This window comes from Heptranchias perlo, chromosome 13 (assembly GCF_035084215.1).
Source record: "Heptranchias perlo isolate sHepPer1 chromosome 13, sHepPer1.hap1, whole genome shotgun sequence".
Lineage (NCBI taxonomy): Eukaryota > Metazoa > Chordata > Chondrichthyes > Hexanchiformes > Hexanchidae > Heptranchias > Heptranchias perlo.
This window is the reverse complement of record NC_090337.1, coordinates 28,621,595-28,640,070: the sequence shown is the minus strand read 5'-3', so window position 1 is coordinate 28,640,070 and position 18,476 is coordinate 28,621,595. Positions and strand designations below refer to the sequence as shown.

Sequence of the window (18,476 nt, the reverse complement as noted above, 5' to 3'; positions counted from 1 at the left end):
ACAGTATAGACACATGAAAATCTTATTCAGAGAGCTTGGCCTTCAGCATACTTGGCAGTGAAGCACAAAATCCAGCAAGACAGCAGCTTTCAAAGGGCTGCAACCCCCTATAAATGGGGAAGTTGTGATGTTGGCAGAAATTTGTACTAATTGTTCATAATGGCACAGTGGAGCCATGGGCTCCCTTTGATGCTGTAAAGTTAGCGATGCTACTTCAGAAAGTAGCTCTATTTGGGGCAGAAGCCAATAAATGCACAGGTGCAAGCTACACGGAGGAAGGTCACCGACCAATTCAATGCAGTGGCAAAGGTCCTACGTATCTGTCTGCAAATAAGAAAGAGGTGTGCTGGTGTTAGGAGCAAAGAGGAGGTAAGTGCGCTTCCCATTTTTGCACACATTTCTTATGGGACCCATCAAATATGGCGCAGTTTAAGTTGGGAATTGCCACACCCCTGGGAGGTGCTATTTGAAGCATTGTGTAGAAACATTGCCCTTTTTGCACATAGCTTGTATTGTGATTGAACCACTTTTCTTTAAGATGGAAGTGGCAGCCAAGGAAAAGCAGGTGTCAAAGTGTCCAGGCTGAGGTGCATTTTAGCTGCAGTTAGCAGCTAAGGTTTCAGAGAGTAATTCTATTCTCCAAAGAACCATTAATCCCATGTTCTTCTTCAAATAATGCAGGCATGATGATGTTTCTGTGGTCAAATTCCACTTGGACATTAATTGAGTACAAATACTTTCTGTTCATGAAGGTCATGGGGTTGATAAGAAGAACGCTGATGCCCACATAGGTACCACATGTGTCTCTTTGGTCTCCAGGGATTCTACCTGTGTGTCCTGCCCAGCTGATGACTCCTTTCCACAGGACAATTGATGAAGGTGTTGCTACTTGCAAGCATAGTGGGATTCCCATGGGAACAAGTAAATGGAGTTATTTGGGAGAACAATTTCATAAATACAGATTGTAGCCATGTTGATTTATTCAAAAAATGCAATGTTTGTCAGAGTTTAAATTAAACTGAATTGAGGTGCTGAACATTACTGTTTATTAATGAGGGAGAGGCTGTTACCCTTGTAAATATAGTCAATGTATAGAACTCACCTCACAAAAGAGTTCCAATAAATCCTTCACTAAAACAAAAGATGCAGTTCCCCACCCCCCAGGTGAAAATAGATTTAATAATCTAAAAATGAAATCTGGAACTACAGTTAAATGAAATTACAATTGAAAAATGTTAAATGATTTTGTATTAAGTCACTTCTGTTTACTTTTTTCTTCAGATTATATTTGTAATCACATTTAAGAACAGACACTCCAGGCTTTAGGAAAGGAGTCTGGGCTCCACAGAAATGAATTTATTAATATTCCTGAATATTTAATATCTTTCAGTCTGTGATTTTGTTTTGTTGCAAGGCTTGAAAATTGTGCAAATTTCAGATCAAAATATTTCAGTTATAAATCCATACAAACAGTTTTAATAAATGACAGAAGTCACAAATTGACTTCATATGTAACAGTTTTAATGTTGGAAATAAGTAATGGAGTAAGTAATAAGAATAAGTAAAGATCTCCATTTTCTATATATTTATATTTGATTTTAAATTGTCCAAACACATTTTCAGAATCTAAACCTGGTTTAATATGGTGGACCATGTGAAATCTGCCAGAACATCTGTTTTTGGCCTGAAGGTTTGCTGTAGCATTGTGGATTTGATTTGAGACAAAGTGCTGTCAGTTATGTTGAACTGCACAGCAGGAAAATTTATAATGAACATTGCATAAGTGAGCAGTCATTTATGTAAGACTCAATACTAATTTGTAAACATCCATCAAATAGCACTTTAAAGAAGCAGTGCATTTGCAAGTTAAAAACTGTCCCTGGAGTTGATGATTGGTCATTTGTGTGAACTAATGGCAAAATAAGGTATCCAGATTTTTCACATGATATTTCACCAATGTATTGTTAGAAATAAATGTTCATTGTGCTTTAAAGAAAAACAAAGCCACGGACAGATATCGTATGGTAATTGGATATATAAAAAAGCAATCCCATATTTAACCAGAGAGTGCTTACAATGTGGAACATGGAGTAGTTGAGGCGAATAGCATAGATGCCTTTAAGGGGAAGCTAGATAAGTACATGAGGGAGAAAAGAATAGAAGGATATGCAGATAAGGTTAGATGAAGTAGGGTGTGAGGAGGCTCATGTGGAGCATAAACACTGGCACAGACCAGTTGGGCCGAATGGCCTGTTCCTGTGCTGTAAATTCTATGTAATTCTATGTATTGTAATATTGGACTAGAGTTTCAATAAGACTTCAGAAAAATCAAATCATGAAAGAATTCACCAGGTTGTTTTCTAGTCCTGCTTTTCTTTCCATTTTTCTCAAGGAACTTTGTAATTAAACACAGTTCTGACCCCATTGCACTGTGCTACTGAAAATCCATTCACACTAAAGGTTTTCACCTTTTTGCTCATTTATCCTCTGTTTCAATCATTTCACCTTCAGTACTCTGTCTTTAATTATTCCTACTTTTAGTCTTTTATTTACATCAGTTATTTTCTTTTGTAACAGTCTTTCCTTGCGCAGATCTCTTCACTTTCTGTTGGAATAACCTTTGGAACTTGCTTTTGTTCTTCTTAGTGTTCATTTTTGCTGCACATCCCAACTCAATACATTAGTTCTAAATCTTTTCTCTTTAGAGGTTCCATCTGCTACTAACCCTTTTCTGATTTCTTGCTTTCCTTTGCGATTTTTCTTCGTAAAGTTAAATGTTGTTATTGGGCTAAATATTACAGGTGAGGAGACCAATTTCGTGTCACGATCGGTTTTCCCCGGAATTGCGACGGCTGCCAAATTTGAAGCCGGCGACCGCCAAGTGTGCAGGGCGCCGCCTGAAACGGGTTTTGGGCACCTTGAATATGCAAATTCTAATATGCGGGATCCTAACACCGGTTTTAAGATCCTGATGCAAAAGTGGTTGTCAACTGGGAGGAACATATGCTGTGCATGCTTTGCCCAGTACTTCCAGGTCTTCCGTGGCCTAAACAGCAGTCCTTAAAGAGACCACTAGAGGCCACCCATGAAAAGATAACTTTAAAAAAAATTCATTCTCATTTCTGTGGCGCAATGAGGAGCAAGAGTGCTCCTCCCGCCTCCACCAAAGTACTGTGGGCTCGCCCCACTCCACATCGCCTCTGCTTCTCCCCCCCCCCCCTCCCCCCCACCACAAACCGGCTTGACATCAGAGACGGCCGAAATTTCTACGGCCCCGACCAGCGAGCTGAATCGGGACACCCAATTGACACCCACAGCTCTCCGTTTTCATGCAGGCGAGACCGAATCCCCAATTTTGTTCGGGCCTCTGGCTTTAGTTTAATTTCATGTTATTAAATCAAAAATGAAAATAGAGATAGAAACAGAAAAATAGGATGAAGCCAGTAAGACTTCAGTGTGTTGAAGTTGGTTTTGGTGAAAAGGTTAGATACACATTTCTTCAAACAGTGACAGGCAAATATGAAGATGAAAAATGTCTATAGACCTACTTCTAATAAAGCATCATTAATCATATTGATAATGATATTCTGAGGTAGTACGTGTCTGGCTAGCATTAACTCCTGAGTGTTTCTATCTAAAGAAAGGGGATTGGATTGTATTAGTGGTAGTGATCTGACAACTGTGGCAGAGTGACCCAGTGACCATCTGTGGACCGACTGGGACTCAGAATGGATCTTTTTAAAAGCAATTGAGCCGCAGGTTAAGACGTCCTGTTGCTTTGCATATTAATAATTCTAGGCACAGTGAAAAAACATGCTGTTATTCGATTCCAGCGTTTAATGATATTTGGGTAGGCTTCTCATCAATTCTGGCTGAGGCAGTTTTTCCATCATCTGGAATAGGAACACATGTACAGTTTGACTTTGTTGTCTGACTATCCTAGTAAGGTGGTCTTCCTGTAAAATGACTATCATTTATTTTAAGGAGAGTTCAATCCTATTTTTTTTAAGTTACTCACAAACATAGTGCTTTGCTAAGTGTTTGACACGTTTGTAGTGCAGCAATATGGAAAGACCAGCAAAAACCAGTAGATTGTTCATCACCAGGAAAATACTTTTCATTCTCCTTCCTTCAGTGCATTGTGGGAAACCTTACATTGCTGTGTATTATTTTTATTCTGTAGCTACATTATATAATGTTGAACATTATCTGTTCTTTTTATAAATGCCTATTAAGTCTAACAGAGCTATGGATCCCAAGCAATCCTCAGCAGTGTAATATTATGCTCCTTCCATATTTTATTTTTCAGAAGTCTTCTGTATTTCAGTCTCGCATTAGTGATCTGTAATCTCTTAAGATCCTTGACACAGCTTAGACCTCGGAGAACTGTCAGCAAAATATTGTGGTTCCAAACAGCAATATCTGCCAAGAGCATTGTTCTGAAATGATGGCTGTTGATGAGTTTTCCAGCTGTATATCACAAACTGATGGACCAGTAGAATAGCTCACATTGAACTCCGAGGTCTGATCTGAGAAAGTTCTAGACTTATGAAGAGAAGAAAATGATCTATTCATTTTTCCCCTTATGTGCTAGAACATTTCTGTCTGATAGCTACCAAACCAATTAGAAACAGCACATTAGTTTTGGGGAATAACAGCAACTGTATGTCAATGGTGTTTTCTAATGACTCAAATCTGTGCTAATTGCAGATTACTGAAGTACTTTATACTTGGTGCCTATATTGTGACTTTCATTGATTTAAAGATCCTCTGTGTCAGGAATACAAGCACACTCATAAGTAGATCTTTAAATAGGTTGTCAAATGTTAAAGCATCCATGAGTATCAGTGGCCAAATGCTGTAAGAATTGGTTGATTGTTGCCAGGGTGTGGTATACCTGACAGAGTTAGAGTTATATAATTCCACGTGAATGTGTTGAGTGACTATTTGTTTTCTGACTGTCAGTAAGAGCAGCATCAATAACAAAATATGCAGGTGATATACAGAAGCCAAATGACCTGAATTCTGAAGAAAGGATAACTGACTGTCAAAGCTCACTAGGGTAGAAATGCGAAATGACGAACTTCACATGCAAATGCTTAACACACCCATACTGCATTGCTATGTGTGATACTTTTAAGCAGACGTTAACCCATTTAATGCACTTCCCAAAAGTTATGCTATGGAATACAGATCTATAATGTGTTAGAGAAACATACGGGGTAGAAATTAGTCTGTGCCCGTTTTCGGCAATTCGGAGGCAGCGGGTGCCCAAACTAAGAGGCCCGAAGGTCAATAGGAATTGGTCTCCTAGCCTCATCTGAATAGTTGGGGCGAGCTGCTGCAGCTGGTCACACCTCCCCAGGCAGCTCGGCCGAAAGGGAAGAAGAATTTTGGGCCACCTACCTTGCTAGCAGCAGCCCTCAGGTAAGTCCCGGGAGGTGGGTTGGATCGAGCTTCAGGAGGTGGGGCGATTGCAATGCCTCTGGAGTTGGGAAAGCACTCTTGCTCCTCGCTCCACAGGAAGGGTTCTTAAAATAAAAAATTCTCAAACTTACCTTTTGTTGGCGGCTGCGAGGACTGCTGAAGAATCCTGAGCGAGGCATGCCTGATGCCTGTCCCGCTCATCGGGAACTCATTTTAAAAATTAGCATATTCAAGGCCCTGACACCTATTTTAGACTTCCACCAGGACACCTAAAAGATGGGACCCACGAATTCAGTAGTGGGACCAACGCCTGCGCAGATTGGATGCAATCCGTCCCACTGCTAAATTGGTATGCTTAGCGTCTGTTTTACGCCTGGAAAATGGATGCATCGCATACTAATTTCCACCCCATAGGAACATAAGAACAGGAGTAGGCCATTCAGCCCCTCGACCCAGTTCTGCCATTCAATTAGATCATGGCTGTTCTGTACCTCAACTCCATTTTCCAGCCTTTGTTCCATATCCTTTGATACCCTTACCCAACAAAAATCTATCAATCTTAGTCTTGAAAATTTAAATTAACCCAGCACGCACAGCCTTTTGGAGGGAGGGAGGTCCAGATTTGTGTGAAAAAATATTTCCTGATTTCACTCCTAAATGGCCTAGCTCTAATTTTAAGATTATGCCTTGAGGAAATTCAGGCAAACACATTAAACATTTGAATAGTAGTATCCTATGGGGTAATTTCAAGGTCATATTATTGCTGTCACCAGCCATAAACATGCTAAGTTCTATTGACCTAAAACAGAAAGAATATTGTTATTGAATATTCTTATTGAAATATTCTTTTTCAGGAAATATAACATCCGTGTGGAAGATATCATGGTAAGAGACATTCGCTTTGTCATTGTAAACTGCAAGTATAGGGAGCTGCAAGATCTTCTTCACTGCACAAAACTTAAACACCTTCCTCTTGTTGAGTCAGCAGGTAAGAAAAAGAACAGCATTGTGCGATTAGTGTTATAAGGTTAAGAATCAGAGACACCTCTATGCTAATAGGGCCCAGCTTTATCTGAAGAATACTAAAGTCAGGACAAATTATTTTCTCACTTGTCAGCTTTGATTTGCTTTAACATTCTTTCAAGAAGTACAATTCATCAGTGCGTTCATCATCCACGCTTGTCAATCTGGAAATCACTTTGTCCAGGATAGATAATTAGAAGACAACAAAAAAAGATTTTTATCGAATAAGATTTTTATTTCAAGGCAACAACATGGTAAGCAAATGGAGATACTTAAGAAATATGTTCGTTCTCTAACATCAATTTCTGAAATATTTTGCTTCGCACAGTACAACAAATGTATGCTGGATGCCTATGTGTCTACATGCATATTTACCTTAAATACTATGGGGTAATTTTAACTTTTGGCGATAGTATAAAACGGCCATTATATGATCGGACACCCGTTATGCACCTCATATATAACATGTATATCCAGTATTAGATCCAATTTTGCCCATTTTACAATATTACCAAAAGTTAAAATGACCCCCTATAGATAAAATGTTTTAAATCCTATTTGCTGGTTGCACCAATTGTGTGCAGTTCTGTTCACAGTGGAGCTTCCTTAGCATGAGCAGGAGTAATTGGGACACAAATATTGAAATTTCCATTTATATATTTTACGATATTTTTGAGTTCAATTTACTTCATTTTAGCTACTCAATACTAGGAGCTGTTTAAAGTTGTTTACTTGGTGCCTTAACTGTGGGCCAGATTGAGCCAGTAATAGGTAATTAATTGGTTACAAGAGAGGTATGATTAGCTGTTCTCTGGCTGTCTTCTCCTGCGGCAGTTGGGCTATTGTGGTAATTAAGACAGTATAAATTTGAATTGAGTAGCAAGAGCTCAATCTTGAGCTGCAAGAAGCTAGTGGAGTATGAAGTTTAGCCTCGGGGAGTTCAGTCTTGAGGTGCCATTAGACAGTAGTTTTTTTTACTATAATTAATAGTTGTGTGAAGTGAGTAAGAGGAGCTTGATCCTTGCGAGTTTGGTGCTCGCAGGGGTTCAGGCTACATTTTAGACACAGAGATGGCAATGCTAGCAACCTTTGTGATGTGTGTGGAGTACAATATGTGGATGTTCATGAATCCTCAGTGTATCCAGGGATATCACATTTGCACTAAGTCAGAAAATGGAATCTCTAGAACAGAGCAGCATCATTGAGGATGGGGGGCTTCTAGATCATTGGGATAGTGTAGAAAAATAAGTGGGTGACCATCCAAACGGCAGTAGAGGGAGACAGGATTCACAGCAACAGGGAATCCCTGAGTTAATGGAATTGTCTAATAGATGCTTAGTGTTCGACCAGTATGAGATGGACGGTGACCACAACTCAGACGAGGGTGGTCATGAGCATCATTGTGACACCGTTGAGCAAGGAACTTAGGCTTTCCTCACATAATTTAATCAAGGACAGCCAGTACAGATTTGTTAAAAGCAAGCTGCAATATGAGTTTTTTTTGAAGAAATGAATGGTTAGATAAAGGAAATTCAGTAATAATATTGTATATTAATTTTCAGAGGACATTTAATAAGATACCTCACAAGAGGCTTGTTAGAAAAAAGTCAGGTGTTTAATACAAGGGAAAATGTAGCACCATGGATAGAAAGTAGGTTGACAGACAGAAAGCAAAGAGTTAATGTAAATGGTTGTTGTTTGGATTGGAGAAGAGTTGGAAGTGGTGTACCCCAGGGGTCAGTGATGGGTTCACTTATGTTCTCGGTATACATAAATGATTTGGACTTGGGTATAGGGTGCAGATTCTTGATATTTGCTATCAGCACAAAAGTAGGAGATTTGGCAAACAACAAGGAAGACTTCAGGACAACATAGCCAGATTAGCATAATGAGTAGACAGATGGTAGATGCAGTTTAATGTGAATAAGTGCGAGGTAATAAATTTTGAGAGGAAAAAGCAAAGAATAGGAGTATACACTCAATGGAAAGATACTGAAGGCTGTGGATGGAGAGAGCAATAGGTTCAAATACATAATTTTCTGAAAGTGTAAATGCAGGTAGATAAAACCATAAAAAAGGCCATTAGCATTTTAGGTTTTATAAACAGGAGCATAGAGATCAAGAGTAAAGCGGAAATTATAAATTTATGCACAGCACTGGTTAGGCCACAGAGTCCTGTGTGCAGTTTTGGGCATCCCATTATAGAAAAGACATAAATGCCATAGAGTATGTCCGGCATTCATTTACCATGATGATGCCAGGAATGGGAAACTATAATTATGAGAGACTTGAGATATAAAAGCCCTTATTTTAACTGGGAACGGGAATCGGTCAGGCGGAGGGGGCGGGGGGGGGGGGGTAGTGAGGAAAGCGCCAAATCCCTCTAACTTTGGCAGCGTGAGGCCTGGGTGTTAAAATCGCCCAGGCCTTCTCTGCATGCTACCAGTCAGTTGCCCACTCAAAACGGGCATGATGCGGCAGCTAGCCAACTGACATGACTGGAGTTTCGGGCGGCAGAAGGCTGCCAGCCGGCACCCAAAGAACAGTCGATGGCAAGAAGCTAAGTTACAGGGAGGAGGTTTTGGGAGGGTGTCGGGGGAGGGAAGGCTGAGAGCCGAGGAAGGGGAGTCCTAAACTTTCCTAGTGGGACCTGAAGGAGCACTCCTGCTTCTCCTTGCCCCACAAGGGAAGGAAAATAACGTACCTGCTTAGGCCTGTTCTGATCCCGGATCCTCTTCCCACTCTCTTAACCTGGCTGGAAAGTCACAATGCATCATCAGTCCCTGATCTGCATATTTAAAGAAGAACCCCGCCAACTTCAGGCAAGCATCCTTGCTGCCTAGTTAGAAGAGCAGGTTAAAATTGAAGCCAAAACAGAAAATGCTGGAAACACTCTGCAGGTCAGGCACCACCTGTGGAGAGAGAAACAGAGTCAATGTTTCAGGTCGATTACTTTTCATCAGAATTGGAAGGTTAGAGATTTAACAGTTTATAAGCAAGTACAGAGCCAGGGAAAAGTGGGGGGGGGGGAGGGAGAGGGAACAAAGGGGAATGTCTGTGATAGGGTGGAGGACAGGAGTAATTATATGATAAACGGAATGATGGTGCAAGGCAAAAGGGGGTGGTAATGGGACAATAAAGAAACAAAAGATGGGTCCAGAGGAGGTGTAAATGATTACAGCAGAACCACAGCAGTGCTGGACTGGAAAATGACAACATTCAGTGAGGAAAAAGAGGCATTAGTCCAAATTACTGTATTTATCTGATGACCTCACTTCTCATTATAAGTTTTTTAAGATTCTCTGTTTCTTGCATTATAGTGTTGAGTACAGAAAGTTCTTTGATAAATTAATTGCATTTTAAACAGGAAACAATGATTACTGCAGAAGTGAATGCAGTATTTACATTTAGGAACAAAGTTTGTCAAGCACAGATTTCCAGTACATACATCAAAGAGTGCAATGAATTTGGGAATTGTAGTTATTTTCATACTTGAACTTGTTAAACAAATGTGGAAGTAAAGTGTATGTTCCATCTCGTTTTCTTCCTCCTGTTGTAAATGTTTATTCTATTCTCACTGGCCTGGATTTTCCAATTGGCATTATTTTAACACCAGCATTAACTCACTTAAATGAAATGGGTTCATATTGGAGATAAAATAACATTGATTGGGAAATCTGTTCTTTCTGCTCTTTCCTCTTCGACTTTTCCCTTTAAGTACTTCACTCAGTGTTTTTTTCTCTCAGTACTTCCTCACTCTTTCAATCTCTTCTTTTTTTCTCTCTTTGTTCTTTCCTATAGTATTTTTGATTTTCTTGTTTTGCACCATTGTACCTATGCATTTGATATCTATTCTCCCCCTTTTCCTGGGTCAGTCCTGGCATCTCTGCTTAGGTTTTCCCTTGTCTTTTATACAGATTGAGTACAACATATATAACTCTGCCATCTGTAGTCCTTGATAATTGGTATCAATTTGTGTTGTTCATATTGTAACCTTTGCTCAGAATGGTGCAAAGTCTGATCAGCAGCGACTATTTCCAAAACAGCTCCAATTCAATTTACTTTTCTGGTGTTTGCATACAACCGTAGCAGATGGTATTGTGTTTTCAAAAACATTAACATTAAGATTCTTACAAGACTTTTGATGTGGAGAGATGATTTTAAATAATTCAGAAGAACAGCAAGTTTTGAACACTAGTAGGTAATTTGATAAATCACTGTTGGTGTTCTTCTAGGAGGTAGACAAACTGATCTGCTGGTGAGTGTAAATTAAACTGTTCTTAACCACTGCAGGTTGCCAGTTTATGCATTCCTTAATGTTGCAATGATTAATAAACTTGGTATTCCAAAAAGAACAAGTGACCCCACCGATTCCAACACCTGCGTTTTTCATTATTTTTGCCATGATAAAAGAACCCATACCCACCTTTGAAAGCTGCACATTGCATAGAGCTACTGTTTCTGTGTGTCCCCAAATGGTTTTTGTAAGCTTATTACAGTATAAGGCCCATCCAGCTGGGAAGTAGTCCTAGAATTGCCCAATGTAACACTCGGTAAATATTGCTATGCCTGAAAATGCATTTTTTTTTCATTCTGAATAAGGTATACTCTAAATTACTGTGGAATCCAAGTGCATTCTGTGAAAGCCTTTCACCTTTCATTTAATAACTCGAAAGCACTCTGAACACACTGGCTGTTGAAATGACCTCTATTTTCTTGGATATTGATCTTTTTGCCTATCTTCTGGATTATGTTGGTAAAACAAATGTGAAAGCAGGAAGCAGGTGAGCACAGATGCCTATCTGTAACAAGTATAGATTATTCAAGCCAATCAAGAGTGGTACTGTGATGAATTGACAGGTGGTTCTGGCCTTTATTTAGTGCTGACTTCATATTCTGTAAATACCTAACAAACTTTTGGGGCTGGTTTTGCCCCTAGATTCCATGATTCTGCTGGGCTCCATTGAAAGGGCTCAGCTGCAAGCTCTTGTTGATAATCAGCTGAGCAGGCAGCGGAGGATGGACTACCTTAAGCAGAAAGCTCAGGTCGAGAAGAAAGTGGATGGTGACAGCCACAACGTTATTGATGAAGGAAATAAAGATGCCCATGACTCTGGAGTCAGATTTGAGGTGAGGATTTGCAGCAGCAATAAAGGAACTTTCTAATCACTAAATACTTAAGAATGCAAATAACAACAATCCATTCATTTCTGAATTTCATTTTATTTCAGATGTACTGTTTAATTTTAACCAGCTGTAAAAACAAAGTAGTGAAATTGACTGGAAAGGGACAATAGGGGTACATTTCACCCTCGCCGCATGGATGGTAAACTGGTGGGATGGATCAGTGGCAATGAAAATCGGGCGGGTTCTATAACGGGTGGCCAATCCGCAACGCCACCAGTTTTATGCCCGAGCGGCAAGTTGAAAATGTACCCCAGTGTGTTTTTTGGTTCGTCCATGGAGGCTGAATTTTTAATTATCAGCAACAAAATCTCCTCACAAGGAATGAGCAGTGAACCTTAACTCCGACTCCAAAATATTCCAATTAGAGTAGACTTTTCTGGAAATGTTTGTGTGTGGGAGCAGGAACACTGGTTACCCGGCCTTGGGTGTCACACTTGGCTCAATGATAGCACACTCGCCTCTGAGTCAGAAGTTTGTGAATTTAAGCTCCATTCCAGAGACTTGAGCAGAAAATCTAGGCTGACACTTCAGTGTAGCGCTGAAGGAGTGCTGCATTGTCAGAGGAGCTGTCTTTTGGCTAAGATGTTAAACTGAGGTCCTGTCTGCCTTCTCAGGTGAATGTAAAAGATCCCATTTGAAGAAGAGCAAAGGAGTTCTCCCAGGCCAATATTTATCCCTCAATCAACATCAGCAAAACAGATTATCTAGTCATTTATCTCAGTGCTGTTTGTGGGACCTTGCTGTGCGCAAATTGGCTGCCGTATTTCCCTACATTACAACAGTGACTATACTTCAAAAAGTACTTCATCGGAAGAGGCATGTTAATTGGAACAGTTTGCCAATGTTGATACATTTTATACACATGAGATGCCACTTTCTACTGAACCCAAAGTCTCACACCTCCAACATGGTGGATGTTGTTGCTTGGAATTGGCAGTGAATTCCTCAAACTTGCCCTTAATTATCCTATTCCACCCACAGTCACAGGAAACTGTTTTACCAATGTCAGCAAATTGCTTTACCTGGAAGAAAGTATTGCTACCAGGTAAAACCCTTGTGGAATTGGGAAGCAATTATACCACCCAGTGGAATATCCAGCTGAAGAGTTAGGACAAGGGATGCAAATATATTGATGTTTAAGAAAAAAGCAATATTGTGGTGCTAATCAAGCTGCAGAATAATTCAGTGATGACACTGACAAAACCCTGTGTAGAAATCTTTATAGTTCTGTTATATGACACTAATAGGACTGAAGATTTGCAGAGATCTATACATGTTTCTTTCATTTAGTAATAGAATTTTAAGTTTCATCACTAAGTAGTGTAATCCTTAATGGGTTGTGAACTGTTTGAATGAGCAGGTTGGCAAGCACCAGGAGAAGAAGTTAAATCTCATTTTACTGAAGCTGTGACCACTGGAGCAGCCAGTGTCACTCTAGACTACATTTTATGATAGTCTTATGGAGCTACCATTATCTCTTTACTAAACATCATTGCCTGAGAGTATCATAGTACAGTAGTAGTATCATAGTATGGTACGTAACAGAATGAGGCTATTCAACCCATCGTGCCATTCGGCCTATTGTGCTTGTGCTGGCTCTTTGGTAGAGCTATCCAGTTCGTCCCACTCCCCTGCTCTTTCCCCATAGCCCGGTAAATTTTTTACCTTCAAGTATTTATCCAATTCCCTTTGGAAAGTTATTATCAAATCTGTTTCCATCACCATTTCAGGCAGTGCATTCCACATCATCATAACTCACTGCATAAAAAAATGTTTCCTCATGTCACCTTTGGTTCTTTTGCCAATCACCTTAAATCTGTATCTTCCGGTTACCAACCCTTCTGCCACTGGAAACAGTTTCTTCTTATTTACTCTATCAAAACCGTTCATGGTTTTGAAAACCTCTATCAAATCTCCTCTTAACCTTCTCTGCTCTAAGGAGAACAACACTAGCTACTCCAGTCTCTCCATATAACTGAAGTCCCTCGTCCCTGGTAACAATCTAGTAAACCTTTTCTGCACCCTCTCTAAGGCCTTGACATCCCTTTCTAAAAAATTGAACACAATACTCCAGCTGAGGCCTAGCCAGTGTTTTACAAAGTTTTAGCATAATTCCTTGTTTTTGTGCTCTATGCCTCTATTAATAAAGCCAAGGATCCCATATGCTTTTTTAACAGCCTTCTCAACTTGTCCTGTCACCTTCAAAGATTTGTGTACATACACCCCCGGTTCTCTATGTTCCTGCACCCCCCCCTTAAAATTGTACCATTTAGTTCATATTGCCTCGCCTTGTTCTTTCTACCAAAATGTATCACTTCACACATCTCTACGTAAAATTTCATCTGCCATGTGTCTGCCCATTTCACCAGTATGTATATGTCCTCCTGAAGTCTATTACTATCCTCCATGTTGTTTACCACATTTCTGAGTTCCGTGACATCAGCAGAATTTGAAATTATACCCTCTATACCCAAGTCCAGATCATTAATATATATCAAAAAGAGCAGTGGTCCTAATTCCAACCCTTGGAGAACACCACTGTATACACCACAGTCTGAAAATCAACCATTCAGCACCACTCTCTGCTTTCTGTCCTTAACCAATTTTGTATCCATGCTGCCACTGTCCCTTTGATCCCATGGGCTTTAATTTTGCTTACAAGTCTATTATGTGGTACTTTATCAAATGCCTTTTGAAAGTCCATATACACAACATCAACCACACTACCCTCATCGACCCTCTCCATTACTTCTCAAAGAACTCAATCAAGTTAGTCAAATACGATTTTCATTTAACAAATTCATGCTGACTTTCATTTATTAGCTCATACTTTTCCAAGTGCCAATTAATTTTGTCCCGGATTATTGTCTCTAAATTTTCCCACCACCGACGTTCGGCTGACTGGTCTGTAATTGCCAAGTTTATCCTTCTCCCCTTTTTTGAACGGGGGGTTAATATTTGTAGTCTCTGGCACCACTCCCATATCTAGGGAGGATTGGACGATTGTGGCCAGAGCCTCTGCAATTTCTACCCTTACTTCCCTCAGTAACTTAGGATGCATCCCATCTGAACCACATGATTTTTCTTATTTTGAGTACTGCCAATCATTTAAGTACCTCCTCTTTATCTATTTTTATCCGATCCTCTTCCTTTACTGCTACATTGGCAGCATCCTCTTCGCTAGTGAAGACCAATGCGAAGTATTCATTTATTACCTCCGCCATTCCCTCTGCCTCCACAAGATCTCTTTTTTGTCCCTAATCAGCCCCACCCTTCCTTTGACTACCCTTTTACTATTTATATGTTTATAAAAGACTTCAGCGGCTAACATAAAAGGGAACCCAAACCTATTCTCATACTCTCTCTTTGGCCCCTCTTATTTTCTTTTTTTAGATCACCTCTGTACTTTCTGTATTTAGCTTGGTTCTCTACTATATTATGAACCTTACATTTGTCATAAGCCTTCTTTGTCTGTCTCATTTTAATCTCTATATCTTTAGTCATCCTGGGAGCTCTTGCTTTGGATGCCTTTCCTTTCCCCCTCATGGGAATGTGTCTACTCTGTACCTGAACCATCTCCTCCTTGAAGGCCTCCCATTGTTCAATTACTGTTTTGCCTACCAATTTCTGATTCCAATCCACCAGGGCAAGATCCCTTTTTAACTCACTGAAATTAGTCCTGCTATATTTGAGTATTTTTATACTTAATTGTTCCCCGTCTTTTTCCTTAACTATTCCAAACCTGATGATGTTATGATCACTGTTCCCCAAATGCTCCCCACTGAAACATACTTCACTTGCCCCACTTCATTTCCCAGAACTAGATCCAGCACTGCTTCCTTCCTCTTTGGGCAGAAACACACTGATCAAGAAAACGCTTTTCTACACATTTCAGGAATTCCTCCCCCTCTTTGCCCTTTACACTGTTATTATCCCCGTCTATGTTGGGATAATTGAAATCCCCCATTATCACTACTCTATAGTTCTTGCATCTTTTTGTAATTTGCCTGCTAATTTGCTCCTCTATCCCCTTGCCACTATTTGGTGGCCTATAGTATACACCCAATAGTGTAATAATACCTCTATTGTTCCTTAATTCTAACCAAATAGATTCTGTCTTTGACCCCTCAACTACATCATCCCTTTCCAGTGCCATAATAGTTTTTGATCAATACTGCCACCCTCTCCTTTCTTCCCTTCCCTATCAATCCTGAATACCTTGTAGCCAGGAGTATTAAGTTCCCAATCCTCCCCTCCTTTGAACCAGGTCTCGGGTATTGCCACTATATCATAGTCCCATGTGACAACTTATGCCTAAACTCACCAACCTTATTTACCACGCTACGAGCATTTACACACATGCACTCCAAACTCATCTTCGACTGCCTCGCATATGCCCCCTATCTGATCCCTCCTATTTCTGAACTATTCTTTACTCTAATGCTATTTGTCTCTCCCAATCCTCTGTACACCTTGTTTCTCTTCGCTAATGTTTCATCCTGGTGCCCATCCCCCTGCCAAATTAGTTTAAACCGTCCCCTGCAATATCTTTCAAAGGAGACTAGCTTTCTTGGTGCATTAACTTTTAAGGAAAGCCTTTACGTTGAATTATAGTTAGCCTATCCCTGTTTTTTGACGTTATTGCGTAATACTGTAGAGAAAAATAAATAAGGACGGTGAGTGTGTCTATCCTAAGTGTGATCTTTCTCATTCTTTAAATTTAGTTTATTTTCCACATAATTTGCTCCCAACCCCTTTCCCACTGTTTCTGACTCTAATTTAGGGTGCTTGATCATCATTATTTAAACTTAAGTTGATTCTTCTGCTATGTCTGCATAGACTGCACTATAGCTATCTGCTTTGAAAAGAAGTGAGGACTAGTTATGAGTAAGGCTTGTGCTCAATTTGTTAGAGAGAAAGATTGCATGACTCTGTGAATTCCCCTTGGCTAGATGATAGGCCAAGTATGTAGAGAATAAACAATATTGAAAGATTGTCGAAGGCATTAACAATTTAAGTTTTCATATTTCTGAATTGAAGCTTGGATATTTTCAAACTTTATATTATGACTAAAGATAATTAGCTTACTTGAAATAGCTGTAGAAGTCTTTTCTGCTGTAAAACACTTATTATGAATTATGGATTTCTGTTGACCTTGTCCATAAAGTGACATTAGAAAATGTTGGAACAATAGGTCTTTCTCACTTGCTATGTTGTTGCAATGTGTTATAACAGTTTGAATCTAGCTCAATGGTAATTGGTGCTGCTTTCATTATTTTTGCACTGACATCTCAGCTTGGTGAGTGTGATTATCAAATGTACAATATTTTAAATCAATATTGCAGCTCTTTCTGCTACCTAGTGTTGTCAAGTCGGTCCAAGGTCAACTCAACACTGCCCAGGAACAAATCAGTTTTTAAAAGGAAGGAAACCTCCTCTAAGGTTGAATTGCATTAGATATGCAAGATGAAGACTCATAAAATGGGTTTTCAGGCATGTGATTACATTAGGTCACAAGATTGGACTTAGAGAATCGATGGTTTTAAGAGTGCTGCGTTAACACGTGCTTTTCTGAAAACCTAATTTTTGTTTCTCCCAAGGTTGGCACTGAGCAGCCATCATTTTCTCCAACTCGAAGTGGGTCACAGAAGCCACTGAAACCAGCATTAAAACGAGTGCCAAGCAGTTCTCATGATATTACATCAGGAACAGGTAAGCATAAACTGGAGATGGGCAAATAGTAGAAATGATAAAGCTCTTAGAGACCATTTTGTTTCCTTGGAAACAGTTCATTGGCTGTTACAGCTTTGGATTTTTCTCAAATGCTTACTCTTTAAGACTACACATACCTACAGTAACACAGGGTACTGATTTCTGTGCTTTGTGGGAAATTGTGCAAAAGTATTCATCACGCTGATGTACATCAGTTAACTAGGTCACGTTCAGAAATTTGACGTTCAGTTCAATAATCTCATGCATGTTTAAAAGACTTATTTTCTTTGAGATTAACCTTGGTTAAAATTAACCTGTTTCTGACCATCTTGAAAGCCACTGCTGGAAATATGTACAGCATATCTATATATATATATATATATATATATATATATATATATCAAATAAATTATGTCTGCACACATTTCCTGGTGAACTGTTTCCATTATGAACTCTTGTGTCCACAATTTTAATGGAAACTGCTAACGTAAAATGTGTCGGGATGTAATTATATCCTAACCCTAGGGGAGGCACTGCAACAGGGTGTAACTACAGCATGCATAGGCAGTTTCTATTATAAATGTGGTAGTAGTAATTTATAAAGGAAATACAAAAATATGGTCAGAATGTATGACTTTAAAATGGGGACTGAATCATATCTGCATGCCTTGGTCCTCACCCTCCAAACCTGCTTCACCTGAAGACTATACTTGTTCTTGACTGTGTGTGCAATGCCACAGGAGATCGTCCAGAATAACTTAATAACTTAATTTGTCATTCAATCTGCTTATAAAATCCTGAGGTCTTGATCATCACCAGTCTTAGTTAAAAAGAATGTCAATAATCCATAGGAAAGTGAAATGCTAATCAATAATAAAATTGGGTAGCAAAACAATAATACACAAACTCTTCATTTCAGTACTTTCTTGATAGCTACCCTAAATGGAAATTTTATGAATAAAATGAGTACAAATATATTAATATACCGAAGTTAAGCATAAACATTCAGTGCTATTTCATATTTGAGACTTTGATACTTCATGAATTATTGGTTATAAATATTTTTAGTTAGTATATGTGTCTTAGATATTGCCTAAGAAAATCTTAAGAATCGTACATCAGAATCA

General features: G+C 39.3%; 1 protein-coding gene across 1 annotated transcript in view; it reads left to right on the top strand.

The window, feature by feature from the left end:
• The window catches only part of LOC137331445 (chloride channel protein 2-like), a 412,704-nt gene that overhangs the window by 327,941 nt on the left and 66,287 nt on the right, over positions 1–18,476 (top strand). The window contains exons 16-18 of the mRNA XM_067995242.1: positions 6,282–6,415; positions 11,390–11,580; positions 17,238–17,349. Of these exons, the coding sequence (XP_067851343.1) occupies positions 6,282–6,415; positions 11,390–11,580; positions 17,238–17,349 (437 nt within the window). The remainder of the gene's footprint in view (positions 1–6,281; positions 6,416–11,389; positions 11,581–17,237; positions 17,350–18,476) is intronic.